The 15,022-nt window shown below is 47.2% G+C and overlaps 2 protein-coding genes across 2 annotated transcripts; both read left to right on the forward strand.

Moving 5' to 3' along the window:
• Positions 1-4,285: 4,285 nt before the first annotated feature.
• LOC100823698 (lysM domain receptor-like kinase 4) lies at positions 4,286-6,749 on the forward strand. Its single transcript, XM_003575913.4, has one exon. The coding sequence runs from the start codon at positions 4,509-4,511 to the stop codon at positions 6,537-6,539; it is 2,031 nt and encodes a 676-aa protein (XP_003575961.1). The 5' UTR covers positions 4,286-4,508; the 3' UTR covers positions 6,540-6,749.
• Positions 6,750-7,926: 1,177 nt separating this feature from the next.
• Positions 7,927-14,355, forward strand: LOC100839948 (kinesin-like protein KIN-7L). Its single transcript, XM_003577411.4, has 14 exons — positions 7,927-8,223; positions 8,344-8,552; positions 8,860-8,973; positions 9,051-9,132; positions 9,220-9,287; positions 9,392-9,454; positions 9,548-9,690; positions 10,252-10,354; positions 10,462-10,542; positions 10,932-11,000; positions 11,080-11,139; positions 11,253-11,405; positions 11,619-11,849; positions 13,694-14,355. Exons 1-14 carry the CDS (start codon positions 8,049-8,051, stop codon positions 14,072-14,074), a joined length of 1,932 nt encoding a protein of 643 aa, XP_003577459.1. The 5' UTR covers positions 7,927-8,048; the 3' UTR covers positions 14,075-14,355.
• The last annotated feature ends 667 nt before the right edge of the window (positions 14,356-15,022 follow it).

The following is a 15,022-nucleotide window of genomic DNA, read 5'->3' on the forward strand; positions in this document are numbered from 1 at the left end:
AAGAGAGTAGCGGCCGATTTCTTGAGCGGGTGCATGCGACACACGTTGAGAATGTGCTTGACCCGTTGACCGGTTGTGTCTACGTGGCATCCGGATTTTGATGTTGGGTGATGGTGTGCGGCCCGGGCATAGGGCCTCTACAATGGCCTCATTCTTAATTAGGCTAGTAGGTATAAAAGGGTGCTTTTGGGGTTTTGATCGATGTATTCATATTGTCAGACTTGCTAAATAAATCAATAAAATGTGATTGTGTGCATCATTTTGATGCAGAGGCCGGGTTCCAACCTCCTTTTTGAAAAAAACTCTAGTTGATTGCTTAAAACACCGGCCCTTAAAACACGTTTACGGTTGCCTAAAAAATCTTTTACAGTTTCGATACAATGGCACCCGTCTTCGCACGCTGTCCGATCAGACAGTAACGTTCCTCCTCGGCGGCGGCGGAGGCTGCCCAAGCACACCAGGAGGCATATCGATCTCCCCGGCGGTGGACCATGGTGGCAGATTTGGAGGAGGGAGCGGCAGATTCATCTTGCCGAATAAAGTCCCCATGGTGGAGGATTTAGGAGAAGGAGAGGGCGGTGGAAAAATGAGGATTGCCTATTTCCTAGTATGGCATGCAAGAGGGCCGATCTACGGCCGGGCGTTTTTTTTTTTCTTTCTGGGCAGGCCAATTTTTTTAGTAACCTTATACTCTCTCTGTCTCATATTAAGTGACTTTCTATTACATGTATATATATGTTTTTTTTAGACATAGATAAATTCATATTTGGTCAAATTTGAGTCACTTAATATGGAACGGAAGGAGTACAATCAGTGCCGGACGGTTTCAAATATGCGATGAGTTGTCAGGAGAAAGAGATGTACAAGCGGTGTCTCACTGTGTGTTTAGTCGTGACCAGAACGTGACGGGCTTGCATGCCTTGGGACACCGACGGATTCACCGTGGGGCACCAAGGGGACCGGGCCCATCCCCGGGCCGGGTTCCACGCCGCCTTCTGCCGGAGCTCCGGCGCGGCGGCGGATCGAGCGCTCTTAAACACCACGTGCCATAAAAAACGAACGCAGCCATCACTTTCAAAACACAAAATACGAACGCAGCCATCGATTTTGGGCCACAGCGCCCCAGCCCGACTACCCATCTCCTGTTTATTTTTTAGCGAAACCCTTCACCTGTTAATATTTTTATTAGTTTCCGAAACCAGGGCCTAACTTTTCCTCGGCCTATTACCTTCGTCCGGCACTCCTTTGGGCCTGGGGTCTGGTGTTGTAGTCACCTGGACGATCGATCTCGACCTGATGGGCTGACCGAGGCGTGCGATTCCCGTTATCAGGTTATCTTCCTCTCTGGTCTCAAAACCTCAATTCGAAAAATCCCCAAATCAAAATAGTCTCCTGTCTAATTATCCCAATTCTGCTTAGAAGATTACAATTCTAAATTAATCATAGAGTTTAAAATGCCCACCTGAACTTCAATATCGGTTAGAACATAACCTCCAACTATCTAAATTATCCCGCTCACCCAACCAAAAGATGATTGTCACATAAGTGGCAAATTTTGACCGAGTCAGCATATTTTCAGTTAAAAAATAATAAAGAAAATAAAAAAATTGTTCTCAGTCTACTATGAAATTTTCAGTTTCATTAGCGAAACAATCGCTAGAAAACTACATGTTATGTTTGAGCCTTCAATCTTGAATTCAAAAAAGTTCTTGGAAAAATTTGAAAAAATTGCAGAAAATCATAAATGTTGTCGATAGTCCACTGTTAAAATTTCAGCGCATTTCGACTAAGCATTAAGGAGAAAATTGGAAGTCTACTTGGTCGAAACCTACCACATAAGTGAAAACCATCTTTCAGCTAGGTCAGGAGAGAGTAATTTAAACGGAACAAATGGAGGTTGTGTTCTAACCGATATTGGAGTTCAACGGGATAATTTAAACTCTTCGGTTAGTTCAGACCCGTAATATGGACTTATCTGAAAAGTTGTGCAGACAACGATGTGTGATCGACAGATTTTGTAAAATCTCAGCAGATTTGCACTTTGGCCTAGCCTAGGCATCGTATTACTCCCTCCTTCCCAATTTACTTGTCGCCTTAGCTTTTTATTTTTTCCCAGAAAAAATGTCGTCTAAGGTTGGTAACTAAGGGCATCCACAATGTGCCAAATGCTAAATTGGACATGTATGCATATTTAGCACCAGCTCCATATTCATGATTTCTCTCCACCACTGCCAAATTTTAGTGATGCTAAATCTATCTAGTAGTGGGACCCATGGAGGATTAAAATAGACAGAAAACTACCCCTTTCAACTAAAGCGGTTGCGAATTTTTTTGCCCCTCCTCCCAACGGATAAATCAAGATCTTCTTCTCTGGAGGTCGTCACCCAACTGTTTTCTCCCCTCTCGAAGATGTACAATTTACTTCTTCTCTTTTCAAGATGATTTCCAAGATTTACTCTCCTTCTAAATTTACTCTCTATTTTTCTCTTCCCTCCCTCTCCCAGATTTGCTCTCGTCTATTCAACTAAGATAGGAGCAAGGTGAGCAAGGCCGGTGTACGGAGGCTGAACTGCCCCAGTAATGCAGCTCACTCCGCGAGCGTAGACTTCAGGAGAAACACAGGCGGCACATGCTGCTGTGGGCCAGCATGCACGCATGCATGGGCATGCACTGGTGGGCTGATGGCTAGCCGTGGGTAGGCCTGAGAATGGTGCGCAAACTGAGACCGAACCCAACCAAACCTGCTGAGTGAAACTACAGTACCTGATCCAAACTAAACCACAAATGAATCACGCAGAATCAAACCAAACTGTGCATGCATGGTTTCCCACCTGAACCGAACCACAACCGTTTAAAAAACTGCAGGTTCGGAGGCTGGGTTAACCCGTATACAACCAAATCAACGTACAGTGAAACTGGAGCCAACATACATACACAGAACCAAATAAATCAGCTTTAACTGGAGGATAGGGCTCGTCCGGCGGCCAGGAAACAGCGGAGAAGCTCCGATGGCAAGCTGGCCGGCGGTGGGAGAACGGCGGAGAAGCTGGAAACGGCGGCGGGAGATCGAGACCGGCGGCGGATCTGGGAGGGGGAGGTGGCGGCGGCAGATCTGGGAGGGAGACTGGCGGGTGGCAGCAGCCAGGGAGATCGATCTCTCGTGAAGCTTTGCGAAACCGAGAGACGCTGAACAGTTATGGACCCGTGGGTTTACACCATCTCGAACCAAACTATTTAGGCCCAAACCAAACTATTATAAACTGTTTACACTCTGAAACCCAGACCGAACTAAACCATTTGGAATTTTAGCCCATTTACACTCGAACCACAGTACACACAGGCCCGAGAGGAGAACCAACCGTTTAGAACCGGTTATCTCCGAACCGTTCTCAGGCCTAGCTGTCGGAAAGGAGCACGCGCTGGACTCAAAAAGGCAGAAATTAACTGCAATGTCAGCCGGTTTGCATGCGTAGATGGATTCCTTGGTTATTGTGATGATGCTAATACGACGAATAAACTGGGAAGGAGAGAGTAACATGTTTGATTTTTCCTTTTAAGTCACTCCTGTGCAGTGGTCAGTGGGTTTGCGCGTATTTTGAGTATGTTGTTGTCAAGTGACAACAATCAAGATTAGAGAGTGTCGCGGCCCGAGAGAAATTGAACGTTCATCCTTTTTTTTTTGGAAAGGAGGGAACACACGTTGATGCCAGCTTCCCTCACTCTACTTGGTGGGGTACGATGGCGGTGGTAACCTTTGGAAACTCCGTTCAGCACCCGGGCGTCCGGGCGCACGGAATCGGCTCCTAAACTTCTTTCTCCTTTATGCGATGGAAGATTGAGCATTCTATCTGCATGCACATTGAGTCCGATAGTTTCAATTATTTAACAACTTATTTAACTTGACAAATCAATTTTGATTTGTCAATGAGGTGACGTCAGCCTTTTCTTAACACTGCCAGCTAAGATAATTGCTGATGTGAAAGAGGGAAGGGTGAAGAAAGTCACGTGTCTTCTCTTAGCTGAGAGATGATCTTTTCACATGAAGTATAAAGCAAATTCTCATATTAGATTTCATCTTTTCTTAACATTTATTTAATTAATTAGTTTTATTCGTTTAGAGATGACCTATTTTACAACATGTTTAGTTATTTTATTTAAATAACGTGAAACAGAATGCGATATTGTGCCCTTGCATTTTAGAATGGAAGGGTACTCTGGGACTTCTTTTCATTTTCTGAGATGGAAGCTTGAGCATTCTATCTGCATGCACACTTACTCCGACGGTTTGAATTATTCAACGGCTTATTCAACTTGACAAATCAACTTTGATAACTACAGCACTAAACTCTTGACTTTCCAGCAGGATCATACCGCACGTTGACTCAATCATCTGCACGATCCTCGTTATTTGTGTGGCCAAATTCCGCCTTCCCATCTCCCTCAAAAAATTCCAGCCGCCTACTAAACGCGGCCATCTTTGATCTCTGACCACACTCCTCCAAGAACCAATGGCTCCGTCACGCGCTACGGCTGCTCTCCTCTTCTCCGCGGCGGTCTTCGTCCTCCTCTCCGGCGCGCGGTCGCAGCAGCCGTACGGCACACAGATCGGCGACTGCCACAACAAGCACAACGACACCGGCATGCTGGGCTACTTCTGCAACGGCGCACCGTCCTGCCAGTCCTACCTCACCTTCCGCGCCCGCCCGCCCTACTCCGACCCGGCCTCCATCGCCGCGCTCCTCGGCGCCAACGCCACGAACCTCGCCGCAGCCAACTCTGCCTCGCCATCGTCTTCGTCTTCCTTCGCGCCGGGCACCAAAGTGCTCGTCCCGGTGCCCTGCGCCTGCACGGGCCGGGGGCGGGGCCACTACCAGAGCAACGTGACGTCCTACGTGGCGGTCCCCGGCGACACGCTGCTCATCATCGCGAAGGGCACGTTCCAGGGGCTCACCACGTGCCAGGCGGTGCAGGAGCAGAGCCTCGGCGGCAAGCCCCCGGAGAGCCTGCTCGCGGGCCAGAGACTCCCCGTGGTGCCGCTCCGGTGCGCGTGCCCGAGCGCCGCGCAGGCCGCGGCCGGCACCAGGTTCCTCGTGAGCTACCTGGTGGACGAGTTCGACGAGGTGCGCGCCGTGGCTGCCAGGTTCGGCGTGGACGCGGCCGGCATCGCCGCGGCCAATGGGCTGAAGAGCGACGGGACCATTTTCCCTTTCACTACCTTGCTGATTCCTGTCAAGTCCCCGCCAGACATTTCGCAGCTCCGGTCGCCGCCGCCGCCTCCTCCACCGCCGCCGGCAGCGTCTGTTCCGGCGGCGGAGAAGAGGAGCAATCACGCAGGAGTTTACATTGGCGTTGGCGTGGCCGTGGCAGCTGTTGCCGTCATCGCCTCTGTTGGGGCCGTTCTTGCTCGGAAGGCGAGGAAACGAGCTCGAGCCGGCGCCGCTGTAGCCACCACCGGCAAGGGCACGGGGAAGGCATCGCACGGAACAACCAGCGCCGGCGAAGTCTCCGTGACAATCAGCGAGGCGTTCTCGAGCCTGTCGGACATCAAGTCCTCCCTGAAGGTGTACACCTACGAGGAGCTTACTGCGGCCACAGACGACTTCAGCGCGGCTCGCCGCATCGGCGGGTCGGTCTACAGAGCAACCTTCGGCGCCGACACCGCCGCCGTGGAGGTCGTGGCCGGCCGCGACGCGTCCAAGGAGGTGGAGCTCATGAGCCGGATGAACCACTTCAACCTCGTCAGGCTCACGGGCGTCTGCCACCACCGCGGGCGGTGGTACCTCGTCTCCGAGTACGCCGCGCACGGCACGCTCCGGGACCGGCTCCTCCTCGGGGCCACGGAGGCGCCGGCGGCGCTGAGCTGGGCGCAGCGGGTGCAGGTGGCGCTGGACGCGGCGGAGGGGCTCCGGTACCTGCACGAGTACGCGCGCCCGCCGTGCGTGCACATGGACGTGCGCAGCGGCAGCGTGCTCCTGGACGCTGCGCTCCGCGGCAAGGTCTGCAACTTCGGCTGCGCCAGGGCCATCCGCGGAGGCGCCGGAGAAGCAGGGCCGCCGCGGGAGTTCACGATGACGAGCAGCATCGGCGGGGCGCGCGGGTACGTGGCGCCGGAGTACCTGGAGCACGGCGTGGTGTCGCCCAAGGCCGACGTGTACTCCCTCGGCGTCGTGCTGCTGGAGCTCGTCACCGGGAAGGGCGTCGACGAGCTGGACGGCAGCCGGGGCGACCCGCTCGCCGGATTAAACGCGTTGACCACCGGAGACCGCGAAGAGGAGGGTGATGGCGCGGCGCTGGAGAAGCTGGAGGAGTTCGTGGACCCGGCGATGGCGGCGGGGAGCTGCCCTCGGGACGCGGTGGTGATGATGGTCAGGCTGATCGAGAGGTGCCTCCGGCGGGACGCGGCGGCGCGGCCGAGCATGGGGGAGGTGGCGCAGTACCTGCTGAAGCTGTCGGGCATCTCGGGGGACAGTTGGCGGAGTTCGTCGGAGTACCTCCGGAGTTCTGGCAGCGAAACGGCCAGTCAACGGCTAGCGCGGTGAAATTTAATCAGGCCATGGCTAGGGTCGTCGTTGATAGCGACCAAATTGTGTAGTCTTGTGAACTGTACTCCTCTTTCATTAGAACTTGTGAGATTTCCTCTTTCGTAAAATATGCTGCAGATCAGCCTGGATTATATAGAGGGAAGAACTGAACATCTGTTGTTGACCATTCTTCTTTTTTCGATATGAAAGAATTACCACATAGCATTATCTCTAGTCACTGATATTTCATAGGAGTATTTGCATGTTTCTAGAATTATATGGTGATCAAAATCTAATCGAAGAACGTGTAACTAAGAAGTTTAATCATGCGGCTGAGGCGTCGGTGGTTAAAAATAGCAAAAAAAATTTAGAGGTAAATAGTGGAGTAGTTTTTTTTGTAGAACAACGATATGGATATGACTTTATTGATTCATGAAACAAAGTACAATAGATCGATAGAACACAATCAACGAAGATATTCAACAAAACTAAAAGCTCTGTTGTAGTCCTTCAAAATAAACTTCTTGTGATCCATCCTTCGCATTTTTATGCTTCTGCACGTATTCGTTGTCAAGATTGCAGAATACCGTACTTGCACAAACTAAACTAATCTCAAAGATTTTGAAAAGCCGCATGAGTCGCCACCTCAAACTGTGAGCACCTAAGATTGTCTAGCGCACCATGGCTGGTCATACCCTTTGCAAGGCAAGTTGAAAAGGTGTTTCTATGTTGATGAATCAACAAGGGAAAGAAAACCAAAAACACAAAAAGATGTGTCGTGAGAACCACTGACTTCATGACATAGGTTGCAATACCTCATTAGGACGAGGACGGAATCGAGACATAAATCTTCTAAATGACAACTCCAAGACGCCACTGAGACGAACACACAAACCTAACAAAAAAAATAGCAAAACTAGATGGCATATGTTGATCCGTGGTTTCTCCGTCTCTCAACGCCAGATTGGCCGTAAGAGTGAGAGACAGGGAAAACGACGAAGATCGGAACTCTTCTGCAAAGATGGCAGCGGCTAGGCTCTCGAGAGGAAAAAATGTCTAATATGGCCCCAAGTGGTTAAACTAGTTTTTCTTTTGAGAAAATAGTGGTTAAACTAGTAAACAAATACTCCCTCCGATCCATATTAATTGTCGAAATATTACATGTATCTAGGCGTTTTTTAGACATAGATACATCCATATTTGAACAAATTTGAGACAATTAATATAGATAGGAGGGAGTAAAAAATATCCGAAAGTTCATGTTTTTTGTTTGAGCGAAAAGAAGTTTATCAGAAGTTCATGTGAAGTGTACTGGAGGAAGAATCAGATTTACCCAGCCCACTAAGTTTTAGAGCCTACAAAAGCCCAAATCGCGTAACTAATCGCATTCCCACCTTTGCTACACAACCTGCCCGCTCCAGCACCCCTCACGCCGAAATTTCAAATCCTCCCTTTCTTCCCCAGAGCGGAGGACCAATCGCCGACTCGCCGAGTCGCCGTCCGTGGTCCGTCCCCAAGCCGCCGCCCATGGAGAAGATCTCCGTCGCTGTCCGCTTCCGCCCGCCCAAGCCCTCCGCGGAGGCTGACACCACCTCCCCGTCGGGCGGCGGCGGCGGCGGAGACCGCGAGTGGCGCATCGACGACACCCGGATCTCCCTCCTCCACCGCACCGTCCCCGTCCCCGGCGCCTCCTTCGCCTTCGGTACCGAAACCCCCCTCTCTCTCTCTCTCTCCTCCCATCCCCATTCCTCCCACTCTGTCTCCATTTCTAACTCGCCCGCGGCTTTCTTCTTCTCTTGGTCGGTTTGCTGCCCACCCGAAGACCACGTGTTCGACGAAACGGCGACCAACGCGCGGATCTACGGCCTGCTCGTCCGCTCCCTCATCTGTGCCGCCGTTGATGGCTTCAATGGCACCGCCTTTGCCTATGGCCAGACAAGCAGCGGCAAGACCTTCACCATGAACGGCTCTGGTTCCCACCCAGGGATCATCCCACTCGCTGTCCGTGACGTCTTTGACACCGCCGCTGAGGTAATTTGTTACTTGAATAGATCAATTTCATTTTTGAGGAACCAGTGGTGGGGTTTACCGACCTTAGCATATTATCACCCGCTGTATATCCCTGCTGTTCGTGGACTTTGTATTTCGGTTATGAAAGTAATGGAAAGAGGATACTCTGGGCTAGTGCCATTGTTTATTGTTTAGTACATGAAGACCGGGCTACAAGGTGTACCAAGCCAGTTGGGCACCCAGACTGCCCAGATAGTTGATGGTTCTTGAAAGATTTAAAGTTGTTTTGGTTGTCTGAATCCTTGGTTTGGTTCTTGTCTTGGGACAGGCTGTGGACCGTGAGTTCCTGATAAGGGTCTCGTACATGGAGATTTACAACGAGGAGATCAATGACCTCTTGGCACTTGGGAGCGAGAAATTGTTGATTCATGAGAACCTGGAGGTAAATGCCAGAAATGTTTTTTTCCCCTTCAGATTACGTGATAGATTCTTTAAGAATCTGTATGGTTGTCGCTACAGCGTGGAGTGTATGTGTCTGGCCTGCGGGAAGAGATTGTTAACAATGCTGAACAGGTGCTAAAGCTTCTTGAGCTTGGCGAAGGTGTGCCATTTCTGTCCATACACTGCTATACATGTTCAAATATTTGTTTTCATTTACACTAGTTTAGAAGCTTTCTTTTTCATCCAGCAAATAGGCATTTCGGAGAAACAAACATGAACATACGGAGCAGCCGGTCCCACACTATTTTTAGGATGGTATATAAATCTGAAGCCACAAGTGATTTCTGCTGTTTTCAGACTATTTACATAGCGTAGAACTAATAGAAAAATCTTGAAATTTGTTGCTATGTTGGTCTCAGGTCATTGAAAGCAGTGCTAAGGACCAGATGAACTCTGGAGATGCAATCCGTGTATCTGTCTTGGTATATATTTTCTATTGACTCAATACCCATGTATATGAAATGATAGAAAACACATCAAGAATCTGTGACCGACATTGCTTTCTTTACATGCAGAACTTGGTAGATTTAGCTGGATCAGAAAGAATCGCCAAGACAGGAGCTGATGGTGTGAGGCTCAAGGAAGGGAAGCATATTAACAAAAGTTTGATGATTCTTGGAAATGTGATCAATAAGTTGAGTGAGAATGGAAAGCAACGGTATGTCTGTGGACTGATTTTTCTGTAACTTTTTAGGCCTTACCGACTGACAGTTAATGTGAAATGACGGTAGTCTCGTATTTTTGTTACAACAATACTTTTGGGTTTATTATACATTTAGTAATCCCAAGTTCCTAGCCCAGCCCCCATAAACAGCCAGGGAATGTTATTCCTTTAAGTCTGGAACATGGATAAACGGATGGCAATACGAAGTATATGGAGATTTAATTTCCAATTTTCCACCTTTTCAAGAGTTTCATGCAGGTGTGTGGTGTCTAGTGCTCTGCTGCCCACTTTATCTGTATTTTATTCAATCAGCCTATTGTTGTGTTGATTTGGCTAACTAAATAGATCCATTGAATATTAGAGTGTCAGATGTTTATGGATTTTTTAACTCATATGTCATGGTTGTGTCCTTAACTAAAAATGGTTACTCTATCTTCAGCAAGAGAAGAAATATCTCTTCTGATTCTTCAGGTGTACTTATAATTATAAGAACTCCCTAAGGTACAGGAATTGCATTGTTTGAGGCACTTAGGTGGTTAATTTTTTTTTATGCAGAGGGCACATCCCCTATCGTGATAGTAAGTTGACTCGCATTCTCCAACCTGCACTTGGAGGCAATGCAAAGACATCAATCATTTGCACTGCTGCACCTGAAGAGGCATGCTCTTTTTTTGTTTTCTACGTCAAAGTAAATCATATAGCATTAAATGTTCATGCACTTACTTCTACTTCCATTTTGTTGCATCTTCTAAACATCAAGTACAGATTCATATTGAGGAAACTAGAGGAACTCTTCAATTTGCAAGTAGAGCAAAATGTGTCAGCAATTGTGCCCAAGTAAATGAGGTGAGTGTTGAAACTTCTTTTGCTACGATTGAATTCTAATTTATAATATTGGTACATCTTACATAATAAGTTTTCCCTAAGTAAATGTTGATACCACCAATAAGATATATGGAAATGCATATGTATATCTGTACTTCTATTTTGTCTTACCCTGTTGTTTTCACTTTTTCTTAATTTCTTTATCTGTGAAAAGTATTCGACATAAATTTCTAGAATATGTTTAGGACAATGATCTGGTGCTCATCAAAATAATTGCATCTACCTTATTACAGCATAATGATCATCTATTTGAGTTTGCTTCTGAAGTTACAGTTTTTTTTTTACCGGGAGTTACAGTTTATTAAGTGGTGATAATCTGGGAAACCTAATAATGGTTGTTGTTATGACAGATTCTAACAGATGCTGCTCTGCTGAAGAGGCAAAAGCTGGAAATAGAAGAACTACGCAAAAAGCTGCAGGTTCCTCCTGTTTGTTTGATCTTGCTCTCCATATTTGAGGTGTGATGGTGGTACATGAGGTAATTTTCTTAAATTTCAGGGTTCCCATTCTGAAGTCTTGGAGCAGGTTATCCTAAAGCAACGCAATGACATGCATAAGGTGTGAAAGACTGATGGTTCCAGTAGAACATGGGTTTCCTGTCTTGTTATCTGCATCTTTTTTTATCAATGCAGCCTAAGACCGTTAACAGTAATGTGGATTATTTCATGTAGTCTGAACTCGAGCGTGATCGACTGGCAAATGAACTTGAAGAGGAAAGGAGGTTAAGGGAGACTCTAGAGCACCGTTTGGCGGAGCAACAAAAAATGTTAGAACACCACAACATTACCAGCATATCAGCAGATCAGTTTACTGATTCTAGCCAGGTATTTTTGACAAACAAGTATCTTGGTAAAAAAATTGTCAGTCCAATCGTGTAGGATCTCTTTTCATCTGTTGATGCTAGTACGAAAGCTTAGTATTTTCCAATTTTGTCATCTTGGTTCTGGTTCATCAGAAACCACAATTTTTTTTGCTTGTTAATACTCGAGAGCCAGATGTTAACAGGAGTCACAGAATTATCGGTTGGCTTCTTGCAGCTAGATGCACTGAAAACACCAGAATCTAAGCATATGCCAGATGGATTTGTTGCCAACCGCTCACACTATTCAAAGGATGTGGAGTTCAGCCCAGTACCTGAAAATTTAGGCACTGTTGCTGGCGAGGACCTCTGGATGCAGCTGAACAAAGGGTGCATTACTGATCTTGAGATGCTTGAGATGACACCTGGTTTCAAATGCGCGCCATCCTTGATAGAAGATACAATAGCAGTAAGTCCAACTTCCATCCTTTATTTTCCCAGTACTCCCAAAAATGTTTCTCTACAGGTATTTTAGGCGGTACATATTTATAGATAAACACTTGATTTGTATTTTTTTTATTGCAGCTAAGTAGTTAACATGGAAATGATAGTAGAGATTAAACTGCAACCACTTAACTTATTGTGAACAGCTGCTACAGATTATTAGCACATGTTTACTTGACTGAACTGGCTCTTTGATGGTTAAATAGTACCAGTAAAAAGTACTATTGTACACTTGTACCAGTACTAAAGTTTCTCACTCAACATCAGTAGCACCCACACATCCTTCCAAATCAAATTCAAAGGCACAAGTTTTCTGCATTAGTTACCTGGTAGTACCATTTCAAAGTTTCAGGGTACTAAATATTGTACGTGATGAAAGAGTAATTGAATTATATAAAAAAAACAATCTGGCTGTTAAGATCATGCTGAAGTAGGATGAAGGAAGGGGATGCTATCACATCCTATTTTCATCTCCATGCCAATCATCAAAGGTGGAAGAATCATATTGCTCAGTCGCATCATGATGTCCAAGTGCTGGTGGAACGAGCTCGCATTGAGGAAGCCTTCGTTGACCACTTGAAGCAGCTCTTCAGTATGTTGGATGATCGACAGTCCACCATCAACTTCATCTTCCTTGGTATTGTGCGACACAACCTCTTGGAGCTGGAAGGGAATTTCTCTGAAGAAGGTGTGAAATTCGATCAAGGGTCTGCCTTCGGACAAGGCGCCAGGTCCCGATGGCTTCACGGGACTGTTTTTTTAAGAAGTTTTGGTTGATTATCAAAGGTGACATGATGGCAGTGCTGCTTTGCATTCTGAATGAGAACTCGGTCAGGTTTCACAAGCTCAACCGTGCACTTCTTTCCCTTGTCCCGAAGAAAGTTGATGCACTGGAGGTTCGCGATTTCCATCCCATTAGCCTGGTACACAGCATATCGAAGCTGACCGCTAAGGCACTGTCGGCTTGTTGCTGCGGCTTACACCGAGCCTGTCCACAACGCCCAACCAATGCACATTAATCCAGGGACTCCCAAAGCTTGATACCGTGCACACCTTCGATGCTTTTTCATGGCCGTTTCTGCTCGAGATGTTGGAGCATTTGGGCTTTGGTCGACAGTGGCACGACCTCATATGACTGCTTCCCTCCACTTAAGCACGCAAATTCTGGTCAACAGCACGCCCAGGGTTGAGATTGAGATCGGTTAGTCATGGTGCCCTCAGTCTTATCTGCTGCACCAATCCACACCACGCTATACCTTGACAGGCCGAGGTAGATCCAGAAAGATAGGGCTGAAAACTGGGCGGAATCTTTCGATTTTTGCTTGCAGAAACAGAATCGGAACAAGGATTTGGAACTTCCATTTATCTTAGCTTGTACCTAACCCATAGACATTCAGTCCAACCAAGCCCATCATGTCATCCACATGTTAACTATAAACTTAACCTCATGACTCCTCGGCCCTCATGATCCCACATCCTTCACGGTGCCACCTGTCGCCAGCAACCCCCATGGTCCCATCCTCCATGGCTCCACCTCCATGCATTCACTCCTCTGTGATGGAGGGACACCTGCGCCACCATGCCACGTGCTGGGCTCAGGCATGTCAGCGCGTGGCGTGGTGGCGTAGGTGTTCTCTGATCATTGCCTCTCATCACTCCTCCTCTGTCCCTCCATGGCATTATTTGGTTTCATTATTCATTGAGCTGCTAAATTTCTCTGTTTAATCTGTTTCCAGTTGAAATTTGGCCTTCTCATGATAATTGTTCATCAAACTGCTAAAATCTTGCTGCAAACTCGCCTCCCAACAGGCTGCACCACTGGACGAGTCTATTGACACGAGATGCCAAAGGTTGGAAAAGGACTGCACCTTCAATCGGCAGCAGCTTGAGGACAGGTGTGCGGCACTCGAGAAGGAGCGGGAACTACTCAAGGAGGAGAACTCGTCATTGCTACAAGAGCTCTCCAAGTCGAAGCAGGACGCCAATCATCTTGTTGCTGAAAAGGAGGAGCTGCTGAAGGATCTGGAGGCTGAGAGGTGCAGGATGGATGAGCTGAAGCAGGATATTAGGATGTTCAGCCAGGCCTTCGCGCAAAGGCAAGGGCAGCTGGCGTCCCTACACACCAAATCGAAGGCCATTGTGGACAACTTCAAGGCCTCTCAGGTCGCATTGCCTTTAGATCAAGCGTAAGTCTCTGCACATCTGCAACCCTGCTCAATTGCGGATTTGTTTATGTGCTTGTAATACGTGTGTGCGTCTGTTATACGGGTGTTGGATTTGTTCTCTGTAAGATTCAGTTTCTGTTGGAAAGTGTGGCTTGGGAAAAGACATTAATTATATATTTCACTAGCGTTCCGAAGGTGTCAAGTGTAGTTGACATTGTGAGCGCGTTAGGTTAATTTATGGTAGAAACAAGATTGTATTGAGCATGTCTTTGTGGAAAGGTATCAATTTTTGTTTATCTTTCTTCACTAATACAATCCAGTATAATCGACCGCTAACTTTGTTGTAATATACTGTACTACGTATTGTTTGGGAAAGCCCAATAAGGTAAGCTGGTATCTGTTTCTGTAATTGTAGTACTCCTACATCTCATCCAACCTAAATAGATCGACTTCATGCATTCTATAAGATGACTATTCTCCTTTTCATACTGAAATGAGTTCTCTGATATCTTCTCTAGTTCTCTAACTCTGAAACAAAATATAAAATACATTAAGTCTGAGAATGAAAAGTACATTGTGATAGCTGTAAAAAAAAACATGCCGCATGAGCTCACATTTGACTCGATCCATGTCCATACACCTGACAAGCAAGTGGACAACACAAACATGCATAAACCTGCACCGATATGGTACCCATTTGTCCACGCACGAGCCTGCTGTTGGTCCAAGTGGATCCATCGGCTTGGTCTTGCATGCAACAAGAAGCCAACAGCAGCAGCAGCTACTCGGCTAGAGCCTAGAGGAAGCAGACAATCCGAAGGCGACAAATCATTTCCTCCAGGGGACAAATCAACAGGACAATCATCCGGATTCCACTCTCTGTCAGCCACTAACCAGCCCAACACAACCCCCACAGCTAATCATCCCCTGATTAGCTGTAGTGTTAATCAATCATTAGACCATGGTCAAGGCC

This window comes from Brachypodium distachyon, chromosome 4 (genome assembly GCF_000005505.3).
Source record: "Brachypodium distachyon strain Bd21 chromosome 4, Brachypodium_distachyon_v3.0, whole genome shotgun sequence".
Lineage (NCBI taxonomy): Eukaryota > Viridiplantae > Streptophyta > Magnoliopsida > Poales > Poaceae > Brachypodium > Brachypodium distachyon.

What these genes read in the sequence shown, in the direction of transcription:
- LOC100823698 (XM_003575913.4), top strand. Translation starts at nt 4,509, where the DNA reads ATGGCTCCGTCACGCGCTACGGCTGCTCTCCTCTTCTCCGCGGCGGTC.
- LOC100839948 (XM_003577411.4), top strand. Translation starts at nt 8,049, where the DNA reads ATGGAGAAGATCTCCGTCGCTGTCCGCTTCCGCCCGCCCAAGCCCTCC. An exon ending in AGTTTACTGATTCTAGCCAG is followed by an intron (nt 11,406 to 11,618) that starts GTATTTTTGACA and finishes GGCTTCTTGCAG; the next exon opens with CTAGATGCACTGAAAACACC. An exon ending in TGATAGAAGATACAATAGCA is followed by an intron (nt 11,850 to 13,693) that starts GTAAGTCCAACT and finishes GCCTCCCAACAG; the next exon opens with GCTGCACCACTGGACGAGTC.